This window comes from Lethenteron reissneri, chromosome 63 (genome assembly GCF_015708825.2).
Source record: "Lethenteron reissneri isolate LAM-NWPU_2019-01 chromosome 63, ASM1570882v1, whole genome shotgun sequence".
In the NCBI taxonomy this organism is placed as follows: Eukaryota; Metazoa; Chordata; class Hyperoartia; order Petromyzontiformes; family Petromyzontidae; genus Lethenteron; species Lethenteron reissneri.
The window spans coordinates 4,257,518-4,275,446 of NC_083841.1; the positions used below are offsets into that span (position 1 = coordinate 4,257,518).

Here is a 17,929-nt window from a genome sequence, read left to right on the forward strand (position 1 = left end):
CCGAGGTCGTCGGTGGTGGCGGCGACGTGGTCCCCCCCATCGTCTGCGCCAGGTGCCCTGTGCGTGCGTAGCGGAGCGTTGTGTGCGTGCGTAGCGGAGCGTTGTGTGTGTGCGTAGCGTAGCGTTGTGTGCGTGCGTAGCGTTGTGTGCGTGCGTAGCGTTGTGTGCGTAGTGGAGCGTTGTGTGCATAGCGTTGTGTGCGTGCGTAGCGTTGTGTGCGTGCGTAGCGTTGTGTGCGTGCATCAGCGTAGCGTTGTGTGCGTGCATCAGCGTAGCGTTGTGTGCGTGCATCAGCGTAGCGTTGTGTGCGTGCGTAGCGTTAAACTGACGTGCCGGTACCGGCGAAGCAAATCCAAGTGCGCCCCGCGGCCACTTTTCACCGGGGTTATTTAAAATCGAGGTTTCGTATCGCCGGTCACCGCGTGGAAAAATAACCAGAAACAATAAAAAATGGTTTTACCGCAGACACACACACGACTCGGAACAGTAAACACCAGCACATGAACCGGTGTACACGCCAACGTACACTTACACACACGAGCACAGACACACACACGACTCGGAACAGTAAACACGACCACATGAACCGGGTTACACACCAACGTACACTTACACACACGAGCACAGACACACACACGACTCGGAACAGTCAACACCAGCACATGAACCGGCTTACACGCCAACGTACACTTACACACATGAGCACAGTCACACACACGACTTGGAACAGTAGACACCAGCACATGAACCGGCTTACACACCAACGTACACTTACACACACGAGCACAGGCACACAGCGACAAATGACAAAGATCCCCCGTGTAGCCTTAACAGGCTGTAGAGGCAAGTGCTGTTAACGAGCACCTATGAAGGCCGGTACGGCGCACGAGGAGGTGGGTGGCCAGCACCACGCCCGACCGCCTTTGTCTCCCCAGTGGAGATGTTTACACACCGCACCAGGTATTCATTTGAGGCTGAGTCGACCTAGGGGAGGCCCAGGACCAGTTCAGATAATCGTCACTGGTGTTTGCCTTGAGCTGGAATTGAACCCGAGTCGCCGGGTTCATAGCGCAGTGTGCTAACCGCTACACCACCGCTCCCCATCACAGACACACTGACACACACACACTGCAACATACTCACACAACAACAACCGCCATTCTCCACTAAGTGGCGGTGACGTCACCACGACGCTTGTGCCAGGCCATGTGCACCTTGAGGCCACGTGAAGTGTCGAACGCCCGTTGGCAGGAGGTCACGGGGCAGACCCAGGTACCACGGGTCGACTGACTGAGATGACCGAGATGACTGGCTGATGCACCACCTGTGCCCCCTACTGTGCCAACTTGCTGTGCTTTAGCCACCCGGCGCTCCGCTCGTTGTTGTGAGCGTCGCTCCTCCGCCCTCCGTTGTTGTTGGAGGGCGACTGCCTCCAACTGCCCAGTAGCGTCCTTCACGAGCCTCCTCCACTGAGGCCGATCTTGACACCGCTGGTACCAGTCATCGGCAAGTCCACTCAGCTCTACGTCTTCCTGTACCACATCACTCCATCCCTTCTCTAGCCCGTGCCGCGCACGTTTAGCCCCCTCGATCCGGCCGAACAAAAGCTGTTTAGGCATGCGGTGGCTGGGCATGCGGGCTACATGACCCAGCCAACGCAGCCTTGCCTGCCGGAGGAGCTCACCGATGGGACTTTGCTCAGATCTTTCAAGGATTTGTGAGCTCCTCACACAATCCAGCCTGGTTAAACCCAGGATGGATCGTAGGCAGGCCAGCCTAAATGTTTCCAACCGGCGAGGATGCTCCATTAGGGGGGTCCACGTTTCGCAAGCGTAGCGAAGGGAGGGAATGCCTGTGGCCGAGAAGACCTGAAGCTTCGTGCAGAGCGACAGACCAGGTAGCTTCCACACACACACACAGCAACACACACACACCAACACACACACAGCAACACACACGCACACAGCGACACACACAACAACACACACACACACACACCGACACACACACTCACACCAACACACACACACACAGCAACACACACACACACAGCAACACACACACACACAGCAACACACACACACACAGTGACACACACACACACCAACACTCGCACACACACAGCGACACACACACACACACAGTGACACACACACACACACACACCAACACTCGCACACACACAGCAACACACACACAGTGACACACACACACAGCAACACACACACACACACACAGCAACACACACACTCACACACACACCAACACTCGCACACACACAGCAACACACACACACACACAGTGACACACACACGCACACCAACACACACACACACTAACACACACACACACAGCAACACACACACACCGACACACACAGCGACACACACACACACAGCGACACACACACACAGCAACACACACACACACCAACACACACACACACAGCAGCCCAGCGTGCCCCCTCACCTCCCCTCGTGCTGCGCCTCATCCCCGCCCAGCATCTGCGTGAGCGTCAGGGCCTCCCGCGCGTCCCCCCGGCCCTTCTTGCGCGCGGGCCCCCCGTCCGGGGCCCCGTCCTCAGCGGCCGCCGCCCCCGTACCGCCGCGCGCCCGTTTCCCTCCGCCCCGTCTCCCCGCGCCCCTCCAGCCGCGGCGGCCTTCACCGCCGCCGCGTCCTCGAAGCGGCTGCGGCGGCGGCGAGGGAGGAGGGGCGGCGCCGGCGGCGGCGGCGGCGGCCGAGGGATCGCCGCGTCCCGGCGCCCGCGACAGCAGGCGGCGCAGCAGAGCGTCGGGTCCCACGCGCAGCAGCTCCTGCAGCTGCGCGCAGGTGCGGTGATCGCTAGCGCAGATCAGCACGGGCCCTGGGGGACACGGTGGGGTGGGGGAAAGAAGGGGGAGCGGGGGCTGCGATGAATCGACGGGGGAGTACGCACAGCACGATGCGAGAGCGAGGGGAGCCACACTCGCTAGACAAGACTCGCTCGCCCACACACCACACCACACCACACTCGCTCACATACCACACCACATTTGCTCACACACCACACTCACACACACACACACACCACACTCGCTCACCCACACACCACACTCGCCCACACACCACACTCACACTCACACACACACCACACTCGCTAGACAACACTCCACGCTCACACACACACACACACACCACACCACACTCGCTCACACACACTTCACACTCGCCCACACTCTACACTCGCTAGACAACACTCGCTCGCCCACACACCACACCACACTCGCTCACCCACTCACCACACTCACACACACCACACACACACACCACACTCGCCCACACACCACACTCACCCACTCACCACACTCGCTAGACAACACTCGCTCGCCCACCCACCACACTCACCCACTCACCACACTCGCTAGACAACACTCGCTCACCCACACACCACACACACACTCACCGCACTCGCCCACTCACACCACACTCGCCCACACACACCGCACTCGCCCACACACACCACACCACACTCGCTCACCCACACTCCACACTCGCCCACTCACCACACTCGCTCGCCACACTCACCCACACACCACACTCACCCACACACCACACTCGCTCGCCACACTCACCCACACACCACACTCACCCACACTCGCCCACACACCACACTCGCTCGCCACACTCACCCACACTCGCCCACACACCACACTCGCTCACCACACACCACACACCACACTCGCTCACCACAGACCCACACACCACACTCGCTCACCACACACCCACACACCACACTCGCTCACCACACACCCACACACCACACTCGCTCACCACACACCCACACACCACACTCGCTCGCCACACTCGCTCACCACACACCACACTCACCCACACACCACACTCGCTCACCACACACCGCACACCACACTCGCTCACCACACACCACACTCACCCACACTCGCCCACTCACCACACTCGCTCACCACACACCACACTCACCCACACACCACACTCGCTCACCACACACCACACACCACACTCGCTCACCACACACCACACTCACCCACACACACCACACCACACTCGCTCACCCACACACCACACTCACCCACACACCACACTCACCCACACTCCACACACACACCACACACCTCACCCACACATCACACCACACTCGCTCACCCACACTCCAAACTCACCCACTCACCACACCACACACCACACTCACCCACTCACCACACTCACCCACACACCACACTCGCTCACCACACACCACACCACACACTCGCCCACACACCGCACTCGCTCACCACACACCGCACACCACACTCGCTCACCACACACCACACTCACCCACACTCGCCCACTCACCACACTCGCTCACCACACACCACACTCACCCACACACCACACTCGCTCACCACACACCACACACCACACACCACACTCGCTCACCACACACCACACTCACCCACACACACCACACTCACCCACACACACCACACCACACTCGCTCACCCCACACACCACACTCACCCACACCACACTCACCCACACACACCACACCACACTCGCTCACCCACACACCACACTCACCCACACCACACTCACCCACACACACCACACCACACTCGCTCACCACACACCACACTCACCCACACTCGCCCACTCACCACACTCGCTCACCACACACCACACTCACCCACACACCACACTCGCTCACCACACACCACACACCACACACCACACTCGCTCACCACACACCACACTCACCCACACACACCACACTCACCCACACACACCACACCACACTCGCTCACCCACACACCACACTCACCCACACCACACTCACCCACACTCCACACACACACCACACACCTCACCCACACATCACACCACACTCGCTCACCCACACTCCAAACTCACCCACTCACCACACCACACACCACACTCACCCACTCACCACACTCACCCACACACCACACTCGCTCACCACACACCACACCACACACTCGCCCACACACCGCACTCGCTCACCACACACCGCACACCACACTCGCTCACCACACACCACACTCACCCACACTCGCCCACTCACCACACTCGCTCACCACACACCACACTCACCCACACACCACACTCGCCCACCACACACCACACACCACACACCACACTCGCTCACCACACACCACACTCACCCACACACACCACACTCACCCACACACACCACACCACACTCGCTCACCACACACCACACTCACCCACACACACCACACTCACCCACACACACCACACCACACTCGCTCACCACACACCACACTCACCCACACACCACACTCACCCACACTCCACACACACACCACACACCCCACCCACACATCACACCACACTCGCTCACCCACACTCCAAACTCGCCCACTCACCACACCACACACCACACTCACCCACTCACCTCACCCACACCGCACACCACACTCGCTCACCACACACCACACCACACCCTCGCCCACACACCGCACTCGCTCACCGGGCGGCCCGAGCTCTGTGCACGAGTCGGCGTCCCTCTCGATCTCCCCCAGCACCTCCATGAGCGCGTCCCACTTGGGGTTCCTCTCCACCGTCGGCGCCTTGCGCTCCTCTACAAAGACAAAGGTCCCCCGCGTAGCCTTTAAAGGACGGTTGGGACAAGTGCTCGTGCTTGAAGCAGGCCAGCACGGCGCACGAGGCCCGCCTTTGTCTCCCCCAGTGCTTAGTTTTTGCACCGAGTCAACCTAGAGGAGGCCCAGAACCGGTTCAGATAATCCGCCGCTGGTGTTGGCCGCGAGCGGGGTGGCCGGGGTTCTTAGCGCGGCGCGGCGCTAACCGCCGCGCCACCGCTCGCAACCGCGGTCGCAAGACGCCGCGGATTTACACTGCGCCGCGCACGGCCTCAGCAGCGGTCCACGATGGCGACGATCGCCGGGGGCGACGATCGCCGGGGACGACGATCGCCGGGGACGACGATCGCCGGGGACGACAGTGGCGACCGTCGCCGGGGACGACCACGACGACGATCGCCGGGGACGACGGTGCCCCGGCACGCCGCGTGACCCCCAGGCAGGACGTACCTTTCCGCTTCCCGGCGGCGGGCGGCGCTTTCTCTTTGCCGGTGGTTTTGCCGTCGGCGTCGCCGTAGCCGTAGACTCGAGCCCTGGCGTGGACGAACAGCGAGTTGGCCGCGTCGAGGAAAAGCCATCCTGGGGGTTACGGGGTGGGGGGCGGGGGTAGTAAGGGGTGGGGGGGGGGCAGGGGGGGTTGGGGGGGCGATTACGATGAAGAGGATATTTGGTGGGTCTGGGGCAACCTTTTTTGAATAATTTTTTTATAATTTTTTATAATTTTTTCTTATAAAATCACATCTTGATTTGAAGCTTTCGTGACTGCAGGAATCCATACCCCGTGGTTCTTTCGGTAAAGTCGCGTGGGTAGAAATAAAATGAAATAAAACAAATCACGACGTTTCGATCGCAACACAAGGAATCTTCAACCTTCTTCTTGGTTCTTTCGGTAAAGTCACGTAGAAGGGAAGTAATAAAATAATAAAAATAAAACACAATAAAATAATTATCACGACGTTTCGGCCACAACGCAAGCAGCCGTCCTCAGGTGAAGAACAGGTCTGTCGAGACGACAGCGATCCCTTCTACGTGACTTTACCGAAAGAACCAAGAAGATGAATCCCTGCAGTCACGAAAGCTTTAAATCGAAATTTAATCTTCAACCCTGCCTCCCCCCTCTCTCACCGATACAACCTCTTGCCACGGCAACTCTCTCGCCCACTTCAGCAGTTGTTTCTTGCCATAGTTGTCCCACCTGATGAGGATCGCTTGTGTTGCGATCGAAACGTCGTCATTTGTTTTATTTTATTTTATTTCTACCCTACGTCACTTTACCGAAAGAACCGAACAGAACTGGCGCGTGGCAACGCCGACAGCGGCAAGAACAAACGGCGCTCGCTGACAGCGCTGAACCGAGCAAGGTTTGAGGGGCATTCTGCCGCGTGGCAATGACGTTACCATGGGGAAGTTCGAGATTTTTCTCAAAATTAAATTAAATAGGTTAAACGTTGAGTTTTATAAGGGCACCACGGGGTGACCAGCCCCTCCCCACCCAGCCCCACCCCTCCCCCTCCCCACCCAGCCCCTCCCCACCCAGCCCCTCCCCACCCTCCCCTCCCCACCCAGCCCCTCCCTCCCAACCCAGCCCATCCCCACCCTCCCCACCCAGCCCCTCCCTCCACACCCAGCCCCACCCTCCCCACCCAGCCCCTCCCCACCCTCCTCTCCCCACCCAGCCCCACCCTCCCCACCCAGCCCCTCCCCACCCAGCCCCTCCCCACCCTCCCCTCTCCACCCAGCCCCACCCCTCCCATTTTTGGATGCACGACGGACGTACGAACACAATAATCCCCTGTGTGTGTGCTGGTGTAACCAGCTGGTTCCTACCAGTAAAACAAGCGACCTCGCTGCCGTGTGCAACGGGTAACTACCGGAGTTCTGCCCGTAAAATGCACAGCTAAGTGGGGGGGGGCCTTTAAAACCGGCGCGTAAACAAAAACAAGCGACCAGCGACCTCGCTGCCGTGCGCAAAACGGGACAAATACCGGAGTTCTGCCCGAAGGCCTTCTGGCTGGAGCGCAGGGACTCGAGCAGGCCCAGGAAGGTGACCGCGTCGTACTGTGTCAGGTAGAGCAGCAGCGTGCGCAGCAGCTTCAGGTCCTGGACGAGCGCGCGCGTGCGCCAGCTGAGCGTGTGCCACACGGGGTCAAGCTGCAGACGCACCGTCTGGGGGAGCGAGAGCGCGAGGACAAGAAACAAAAAAAAAATGTAACCCGTAAAAACAAAGTTTTTCACTGTTAATCTTTTATATGCGTGGCGGCTAGAGTCCTCTCGTCCTCTGGCTTGAGATGGCTGCCACCTATGGGTCAGATGATTGTCTACCAGCATTAAGCAATTGGTAATGAAATATTTTAAAAAATTCCTAAAAAGTGTAAAATGTAGGAAAAAAATTTTTTCACGAAAATATATTGTCACGCACAACGAGTCTGTGTGCAAAATGTCCGCTCGACTGGATCACGGGAAGTGGGTTAAAAAACGACCGAAAGATTTGCACGGTCGTAAGCGCGCAAGCAAGCAAGTGAACTTAATATAAATGATTTAAAAATAGGGAAAATTGAGTGGCGCTGGAGGGATCCGATGGGCTTACACGGCAGAGGTCGCAAACGGGTTTTGATTCCTTACCCGTACCGGGCCGCACCAGGGTCGCAAACGGGTACCCGTACCCGTGACCACCACAGGGGGGAGAGAGACACGCAAACTCCAAATATACAGCAGCAGGCGTCAGGGTCGGGATCGAACCCACGACCTCCTGCGCACCAGGCGAGGTAGTTAACATCTCCTAGCCACCGTGGTGATGATGATGAGAGAGACACGCAATCTCCAAACATACAGCAGCAGGCGTCAGGGTCGGGATCGAACCCACGACCTCCTGCACACCAGGCAAGGTAGTTAACATCTCCTAGCCACCGTGATGATGATGAGAGAGAGAGAGACGCAAACTCCAAATATACAGCAGGTGTCAGGGTCGGGATCGAATCCACGACTTCCTGCACACCAGGCGAGGTAGTCAACATCTCCTAGCCACCGTGATAATGATGAGAGAGAGAAACACGCAAACTCCAAATATACAGCAGCAGGCGTCGGGGTCGTGATCGAACCCACGACCTCCTGCACACCAGGCGAGGTAGATAACATCTCCGAGCCACCGTGATGATGATGAGAGAGACACAAACTCCAAATATACAGCAGCAGGCGTCAGGGTCGGAATCGAACCCACGACCTCCTGTACACCAGGCGAGGTAGTTAACATCTCCTAGCCACCGAAGTCACAGGGACGTGACTCCGGCACGCACGGCGGGGCCAAGGCTCGTAAGACCGAAGCAACCCTTTGCTGGAACCTCCGGGTCGAAGGAGGGAGGGGTCCTGCGTGCCCAACAGAACGTTTGCTTTCCGCGGCGGTGGCGGCGGCGGTGGCGGTGGCGGCGGTGGCGGTCACCTTGTCGAACGCGCCGGAGACGGCGTTCTCCAGCGTCAGCTCGGCCGACTCGAGCGCCGGGTTGCTGCGCCGCAGCTCCTTGAGGCACGCGTCGAGCAGCTCGAGCGCGGCGGCCTGCACGGCGCGCATCGGCGCCGTGGCGCACACGTGCAGCTCCACCACGTCGGCGCGGTGACGCTCCAGGCTGGCCTGCACCACCGCGTGGAACCTACGGGACACGGCGGGACACGTCGGGACATGTGGGGACACTTTCGATTTAAAGCTTTCGTGACTGCAGGGATCCATCTTCTTGGTTCTTTCGGTAAAGTCACGTAGAAGGGAAGTAATAAAATAATAGAAATGAAACATAATAAAATAAAATAATTCTCACGACGTTTCGGCTACAACACAAGCAGCCGTCTTATTTTATTATGTTTTATATTTTTATTATTTTATTACTTCCCTTCTACGTGACTTTACCGAAAGAACCAAGAAGATGTGGGGACATGTCAGGACACGCAGGGCCACTGAGACTAGTTGGGATCCGTCGAGACACATCGGGACATGCCAAGACACACGCTGAGACACGGCGGGACACGTCGGGACACGTCGGGACACACCGAGACACACGCCGAGACACACACCAGGACACGTGATGGAGCAGCAACGGCTGTGGGGCTACCTGGGCCAGAGGTAGAGCTTCCGCACGAAGAGCGAGCGCATGACGCGCTCCACGCGGCAGAAGCCGGCGCTGAAGGCGACGGGCTGGTCGGAGAAGGCCTTGATGAAGCCCGTCTTGTTCTTCTGGCGGAAGAGACGCAGCACGAAGGCCTCCTGGCACGACTCGATCAGGCGGTGGGCCTTGTACACCAGGATTCCTGCGCCGGAAACAACCGCGGCCAACGCCGTGGCGGCTTTTAATAGGCTGCCAGGGCAAGCGCTGTTCGCGAGCGCCGATGAAGGGGTGGCCAGGGAAGAATAGCGACGACAACAACAGCGGCCGCCGTTCGCCACGGCGGTGACGTCACCACGGCGCCCGCGCCAGGCCAGGTGCACTCCGAGGCCGTCGCGTGGAAGTTGCCGGAGGCTCGCCGGCAGGAGGTCACGGGACAGCAGAGGTCGCAAACGGGTTTTGATTCCTTACCCATACCCGTACCCGGCCGCACCAGGGTCGCAAACGGGTACCCGTACCCGGCCGGGTACAGGTAGCCGGGTATTGGGTAGGGTACGGGTATCGGGTACCCGGTTGCGACCTCTGGGATGAAGCCATGTTGCAGGCGCGGGTGGGTTGATTCTAGGAACTTGAATTGTGAGAAGAAACAAGACGTTGGGAAATGAGTGACAAACGGTGACTCACCAGTGACTCACGACCTACCCGTACCCGGCCGCACCAGGGTCGCAAACGGGTACCCGTACCCGGCCGGGTGATACGGGTAGCCGGGTATCGGTAGGGTACAGGTATCGGGTACCCGGTTGCGACCTCTGTACGAGCGCGAGCGTAACGAGCGTCGCGAAGATCACAGGCCTGTGACCCAGGTTGGGTGTTGACCGTTATGTTATCCGACTCTCTGTTGTATTACATTCCATTTCTAAGTATACTAGATTTGTGTTTCTATTTCATTTATACCTGATGATGATTGCTTGTGTTGCAATCGAAACATCGTATGCTAGTATTTAATTTAGTATTTTATCTTTACACGTGAATTTACCGAAAGAACCAAAGAGTAATTCCTGCAGTCACGAAAGCTTCAAATTAAGATTGATTGCCCACCAGGGATTATTTGTCTGTCTGTCGTGCGTAGCCACGCCCTCGATTTGTATTTCATAGAGAGCGCTTCGGACGGGCTCAGCACCACGTGACGCGCCGCGCGACACGGATCTCTCGAAGCCTCGCCTGTGATGAGGTGAGCGGGGATGCGATCCGTGAGGAAGTCGACGACGAGGATGCGGCTGGTGATGAAGAAGGCACCGCCCTGAAGGTACACGTCCTGGCGCTCCGGTCCGCTCACCTCGTTAGTGATGACGCGGGGAAGGTGCGACACGCCCGCCCTACGCAACTCCTCGATGAAGTGCTCCTGTGGACAGATGGTCAACGACGTCATCGTCACCATCGGCGAGTGTTATTATTGCCGTTCGCGTCACGATCAACGGCATCATTATCAACACCGCCACCAGCAAGCGGGAACAGCAACAGCGCCGCCGTTACCATCGTCGTCAGCGTTGTCGGCATCGAGAGGACTGTCATAATCAGAGGAGTGATCATTAGACTGGTCAACAACAAAAGAAACATTTTTTTCTGGCCTGGACTTTTGCAGCTGTTCTAGACTAATTTCAGGGTGCCGATTCCAAATCTGATCTCAGATTTGCTCTATCACATCTCGTTTTTAAATCCTTTATATTAAGTTCGCTTGCTTGCTTAGGACCGTGCAAATCTCTCGGTCGTTTTTAACCCACTTCCCGTGATCCAATCGAGCTAACATTTTCTACACAGACTCGTTGTGCGTGACAATTAATGTTCGTGAAAATTTTTTTCAAAAATTTTACACTTTTTAGGACAAAAATATTATATTTAATTACCAATTGCTGAATGGTGCAATGCAATCATCTGACCCATAGGTGGCAGCCATCTCAAGACAGAGGACGAGAGGACTCTAGCCGCCACACATATAAAGGATTTATAGTGAAAACTTTGTTTTTACGGGTTATACTTATTATGCTATCGGCATACCCCATTTTCATTGATTTTACCCGAAATTAACTGTCACTTATGATTGCAAGTTGTTGCGAGTCAGTGACTGCTTTAGTGTTAAACTATGGTGCTGTATTTTTAGGATAGTGTGTTTATAATATAATTTTATGTAGATATCCACATTTATTTCATATTTTTCTTCTGCAGTTTTTATTGAAAATGCAATATTTGATATCTCAAAAACCTGATGTGATAGACAAAAACTGATGCCAGATTTGGAATCAGCACATTCAAACCGTTGGAATACCTTATGCCAGAAAAAGTGTGTTGACCAGTGTAATTATCAGCACTAGCAGCAGCTTTCGTCATCAGCACTAATAATCAGCATCATTTTCTCGCACCGTACGCATCATCATCATCATCAAAAATTACCATCAGCATTGTCATGTTCCTACTGGGCTCACATCTTTCACCGCGATCACGAGCATTTCGAGCATCATCAGCAGCACCACGATCACTGCCAACCGGCACCACGAACAGCAAGCACATCCACCATCACCAACAACAACAGCAGTGCACAACAATAATAATACAGGTAGGAACAACAGGTTCCACACTGCCCAACCAGGGCAGTTAATTGTGTGTTGACCGACTCTCTGTGTTGCATTACATTATATTTTGATATTTTGCTAGGTTATTTAATTTAGTGTGTCTCTCTCCCTGTCTCCTAATTTTCAAGCTTTCGCACCGTACTACTCACCGTGCCACTCATTGACATGCTAATTTCTCTAGCCCCTCCCTCTCTCTCCGCCCCCGCTCCCTCTCTCTACTTAAGGCCTCGACACAGAGACGTGGCTTTCTCTGTGTGCCTATGTTTGTGTCTCTCTCTATGTAGCTCTGTGATATCTGTCTCTACTTATATGTCTGTCTATATGTCTCTGGTTCTGTGTTTTATCTCTCTGTCAAATTTAGCATTCTCAGGAAGAACGTAATCAACCAGGTAGGGTGTTGACTGTTATGTTATCCGACTCTCTGTTGTATTACATTCCATTTCTAACTATACTAGATTTGTGTTTCTATTTCATTTATACCTGATGATGATGGCTTGTGTTGCAATCGAAACGTCGTATGCTAGTATTTAACTTATTATTTTATCTTTATACGTGACTTTACCGAAAAAATCAAAGAGTAATTCCTGCAGTCACGAAAGCTCCAAATTATGATTGATTGCCCACCAGGGATTCTTTGTCTGTCTGTCGTGCAAAGCCACGCCCTTGATTTGTATTTCATAGAGCGCTTCGGGCGGGCTCAGCACCACGTGACGCGCCGCGCGACACGGATGCGCCGTCCAACCAAGTTCCTACCTGCCCACTCCCTGGTGTTGGACCAGATGACGTCATCTGGTCCAACACCATGTGAGACTAGGCTCTAAGGAAAGCTGTCTCGGGTGTGGACCAATCAACTTCAAGGACAGTGCATACATTATCAGAGTTATGTTTTTTGTTTGCATTATGACTGCAGGTATTGTGGTCTATGCAAACATGACTCCTTGTAAAAAAAGGTGTCAGTTTTGTTGCCAGATAGAAGGGTAAAAAAACAATTATCATATTTTTACTGGCAAATGAGGTTCCAATGGTGTAAATGCTTTACCCCGAGCTCTCATACTCTGATGGTGCATTGTCTTTGAGTTGTGCGCCTTTTGGCGTCATCTGGTCCAACACCATGTGAGACTAGGCTCTAAGGAAAGCTGTCTCGGGTGTGGACCAATCAACTTCAAGGACAGTGCACATTATCAGAGTTATGTTTTTTGTTTGCATTATGACTGCAGGTATTGCGGTCTATGCAAACAGGACTCCTTGTAAAAAAAGGTGTCAGTTTTGTTGCCAGATGGAAGGGTAAAAAACCAATTATCAAGTTCCTACCTGCCCACTCCGATGGAACGTGTTAATTAATTATCATCATCGTCATCGGCGGCATCTTCCCCGCTTACTCCCCCCCCACCACCCAGCCCACCTCCTCGGCGGGCGAGGTGTTGATCACGACGAGGAGGGCGCCGGGCTCGCAGTGCAGAGCGATGAGGTGCAGCAGCAAGCGGTCGGCGCCCATCCCGCGCGCCGTCACCACCAGACCGTCCTCCGCCATCACCTCCTGCGCCATCTGCCGCTCGTGCTCCAGTAGCGCTCCCATCTCCATGCCCGCAACGGGGTGCGGGCTGGGGGGGGGGGGCACGTGCCAGAGGTCGCAAACGGGTTTTGATTCATTCTTTGGTTCTTTCGGTAAAGTGACGTATAAAGATAAAATAATAAATTAAGTAACAGCATACTACGACGTTTCGATCGCAACACGAGAAATCGTCATCAGGTATAAAAGAAATAGCAACAAAAATCTAACCAGAAAACTATAGACAGACATATAAGCAGGCAGATATCACAAAGACACACAGAGAGAGAGAGAACACGTATCAGCACAAAGAGAGAGGTCGTTTCTGTGACGAGGCCTTAAATATAGAGGGGGCGGGGGCAGAGAGAGGGAGGGGGCAGAGAAAAAATTAGCGTGTCAATGAGTGGACAACGACGTGGTACGGTACGCAAGCTTGAAAATTAGAAAGACACACTAAAATTAAATAACCTAGTAAAATATCGAAATGTAATGTAATGCAACACAGAGAGTCAGTCAACACACAATTAACGCATAGCCCGGTTGATTACGTATTTCAAAGATTGCTAAGTTAGAATTTAAGTGTGAAAATTCCAAAGAGAGGACACAGGCACAAAGACAATGCCATTCCCAGGGCATCGGGAGCTCGTGGTGAGCAGCTACATCATAGGACCTCCCTTGCCAGTATCAAAATACAAGAATAGGCTTTAATCCTTTATGGCAAAAACTTCAACTAAACCCCCCCCCCCTCATCCTTCCAGACAAAGCCCCACCGAGGCAATAACTTAGTTTTAAATCCTTTATATTAAGTTCACTTGCTTGCTTACGACCGTGCACATCTTTCAGTCGTTTTAACCCACTTCCCGTGATCCAATCGAGCTGACATTTTGCACACAGACTCGTGCGTGACAATTTATTTTCGTGAAAATTTTTTTTCCAAAATTTTCCACTTTTTCCTAAATTTTCCACTTTTTAGAAAAAAAAAGTCATATTTAATTTAAAATACCAATGTGATAAAAATGAAACTCTTACTCAAGAAAAACAGAAATGAATAATAAAATAAAACCGATGCCACGCATATAAAGGATTTATAGTGAAAAACTTAGTTTTTACGGGTTCTTTTTTTAAGAAGCGACCTGCCCACAAATGATAGCGGTACGGTCAGTCGACCGTTAGCTGTCAGGATAAAATTATTTTGCATATTCGCAAGTTGTTTTTGTGAGAAAAAAAATGCAAGGATTCGTTGCGTGCAAGTGTTGGCCAACCGTTTGACCGGCCTGATGGAAATCGGAGTGTGTTGTATGTTGAAATTATTTTTCACCGTACGTAGCCAACCGCGATAATCGGTTGACAACATCACTGTGCGAGGCTGTGGGTCTCTGTGAGTAGTCTGTGGGTTTCTGTGTGAGTCTGTAGGTCTCTGTGTGAGTCTCTGGGTCTCTGTGTGAGTCTATGGGTCTCTGTGTGAGTCTATGGGTCTCTGTGTGAGACTGTGTGTCTCTGTGTGAGTCTATGGGTCTCTGTGTGAGTCTATGGGTCTCTGCGAGTCTGTGGGTCTCTGTGAGGAGTCTATGGTTCTCTGTGCGAGTCTATGGGTCTCTGCGAGTCTGTGGGTCTCTGTGAGGAGTCTATGGGTCTCTGTGTGAGTCTAAGGGTCTCTGTGAGGAGTCTATGGGTCTCTGTGCGAGTCTATGGGTCTCTGCGAGTCTGTGGGTCTCTGTGAGGAGTCTATGGGTCTCTGTGTGAGTCTATGGGTCTCTGTGTTAGTCTATGGGTCTATGTGTGAGTCTATGGGTCTATGTGTGAGTCTATGGGTCTCTGTGTGAGTCTATGGGTCTCTGTGTTAGTCTATGGGTCTATGTGTGAGTCTATGGGTCTATGTGTGAGTCTATGGGTCTATGTGTGAGTCTATGGGTCTCTGTGTGAGTCTGTGGATCTCTGTGCGAGTCTGTGGGTCTCTGTGCGAGTCTGTGGGTCTCTATGTGAGTTTGTGGGTCTCTGTGAGAAGTCTATGGTTCTCTGTGCGAGTCTAAGGGTCTCTGTGTGAGTCTATGGGTCTCTGCGAGTCTGTGGGTCTCTGTGAGGAGTCTATGGGTCTCTGTGTGAGTCTAAGGGTCTCTGTGAGGAGTCTATGGGTCTCTGTGCGAGTCTATGGGTCTCTGCGAGTCTGTGGGTCTCTGTGTGAGTCTATGGGTCTCTGTGCGAGTCTATGGGTCTCTGTGAGGAGTCTATGGGTCTCTGTGTGAGTCTATGGGTCTCTGTGTTAGTCTATGGGTCTATGTGTGAGTCTATGGGTCTATGTGTGAGTCTATGGGTCTCTGTGTGAGTCTATGGGTCTCTGTGTTAGTCTATGGGTCTATGTGTGAGTCTATGGGTCTATGTGTGAGTCTATGGGTCTATGTGTGAGTCTATGGGTCTCTGTGTGAGTCTGTGGATCTCTGTGCGAGTCTGTGGGTCTCTGTGTGAGTCTGTGGGTCTCTGTGCGAGTCTGTGGGTCTCTGTGCGAGTCTGTGGGTCTCTGTGCGAGTCTGTGGGTCTCTATGTGAGTTTGTGGGTCTCTGTGAGAAGTCAATGGGTCTCTGTGTGAGTCTATGGGTCTCTGTGAGGAGTCGATGGGTCTCTATGTGAGTCTGTGGGTCTCTGTGAGGAGTCTATGGATTTCTGTGCGAGTCTGTGGATGTCTGTGAGGAGTCTATGTGCCTCTGTGTGAGTCTATGGGTCTCTGTGTGAGTCTATGGGTCTCTGTGTGAGTCTATGGGTCTCTGTGTGAGTCTGTGGGTCGCTGTGTGAGTCTATGGGTCTCTGTGCGAGTCTATGGGTGTCTGTGTGAGTCTATGGGTCTCTGTGTGAGTCTGTGGATCTATGTGTGAGTCTATGTGTCTCTGTGTGAGTCTATGGGTCTCTGTGTGAGTCTATGGCTCTCTGTATGAGTCTATGGGTCTCCGTGTGAGTCTGTGGGTCTCTGTGAGGAGTCTATGGGTTTCTGTGCGAGTCTGTGGATGTCTGTGAGGAGTCTATGTGTCTCTGTGTGAGTCTATGGGTCTCTGTGTGAGTCTGGGTCTCTGTGCGAGTCTATGGGTGTCTGTGTGAGTCTATGGGTCTCTGTGTGAGCCTGTGGTCTCTGTGTGAGTCTGTGGGTCTCTGTGTGAGTCTATGGGTCTCCGTGTGAGTCTATGGGTCTCTGTGCGAGTCTGTGGATCTCTGTGAGGAGTCTATGCGTCTCTTCGTGAGTCTATGGATCTATGTGCGAGTCTATGGGTCTCCGTGCGAGTCTGTGGGTCTCTGTGTGAGTCTATGTATGCGTGTATGTAGGACTTCTTTCGCACCGTACGTAGCCAACCGCGATAATCGATGGTGCTGGGGGAAAGACAACACACAAATCCTGCCATCACGTGACCCACGCGTTCTGCACGCATTTCACTCGATGATTGAATCAAGACCACTGTGGACCGGTTCACGAAAGATACATAAACGTGGCAGCGAGGCACGGCCTCACCCGCTACGCTAACCACTGCGCCACCGCTCCACAATGATCATTATTATCTTTCGATTTAAAGCGTTCGTGACTGCAGGGATTCATCTTCTTGGTTCTTTCGGTAAAGTCATCACGTAGAATGGAAGTAATAACATAATAAAAATAAAACATAATAAATATAAATAAGTGACTTTACCGAGAGAACCAAGAAGATCATTATTATCATCATAATGATTATTCGATAATGAATAAGATGAACATAAATGATGATAAACAATGCAAAATAAATCAGATGAATAAATAGCAATGCAATATAAATGAAAACAATGATGTTAACAATGGAAGATAAAGCTCTATCATCACAAGCGAGAAACACAAGACAATATTCTTTGGGTCTTTCGGTAAAGCCACGTAGATTGGTACAAGTTAATACAAATTGTAAATTTAAAATAAACAAACTATGACGTTTCGATCACAACACAAGCGATCGTCATCAGGAGGAAAGACACGTACCACTAGTACACTCACCACTACTACACTCACCACTAGCACACTCA

The 17,929-nt window shown here is 53.4% G+C and overlaps 1 protein-coding gene across 2 annotated transcripts in view; it reads right to left on the bottom strand.

The window, feature by feature from the left end:
* The window catches only part of ERCC4 (ERCC excision repair 4, endonuclease catalytic subunit), a 21,866-nt gene extending 7,736 nt beyond the window's left edge, over window positions 1-14,130 (bottom strand). For both annotated transcript variants that reach the window (XR_009757107.1, XM_061577066.1), the window contains exons 1-9: window positions 13,754-14,130; window positions 10,946-11,126; window positions 9,734-9,929; window positions 9,073-9,280; window positions 7,622-7,802; window positions 6,087-6,215; window positions 5,507-5,617; window positions 2,470-2,863; window positions 1-57 (exon numbers count right to left, since the gene is read on the bottom strand). The exon at window positions 1-57 is cut by the window's left edge and continues 336 nt beyond it. Coding sequence is in view for 1 of the 2 variants with exons in the window: in XM_061577066.1 (XP_061433050.1) it covers window positions 1-57; window positions 2,470-2,863; window positions 5,507-5,617; window positions 6,087-6,215; window positions 7,622-7,802; window positions 9,073-9,280; window positions 9,734-9,929; window positions 10,946-11,126; window positions 13,754-13,933 (1,637 nt within the window). In the remaining variant the exon portion in view is untranslated. The remainder of the gene's footprint in view (window positions 58-2,469; window positions 2,864-5,506; window positions 5,618-6,086; window positions 6,216-7,621; window positions 7,803-9,072; window positions 9,281-9,733; window positions 9,930-10,945; window positions 11,127-13,753) is intronic.
* Window positions 14,131-17,929: the final 3,799 nt, after the last annotated feature.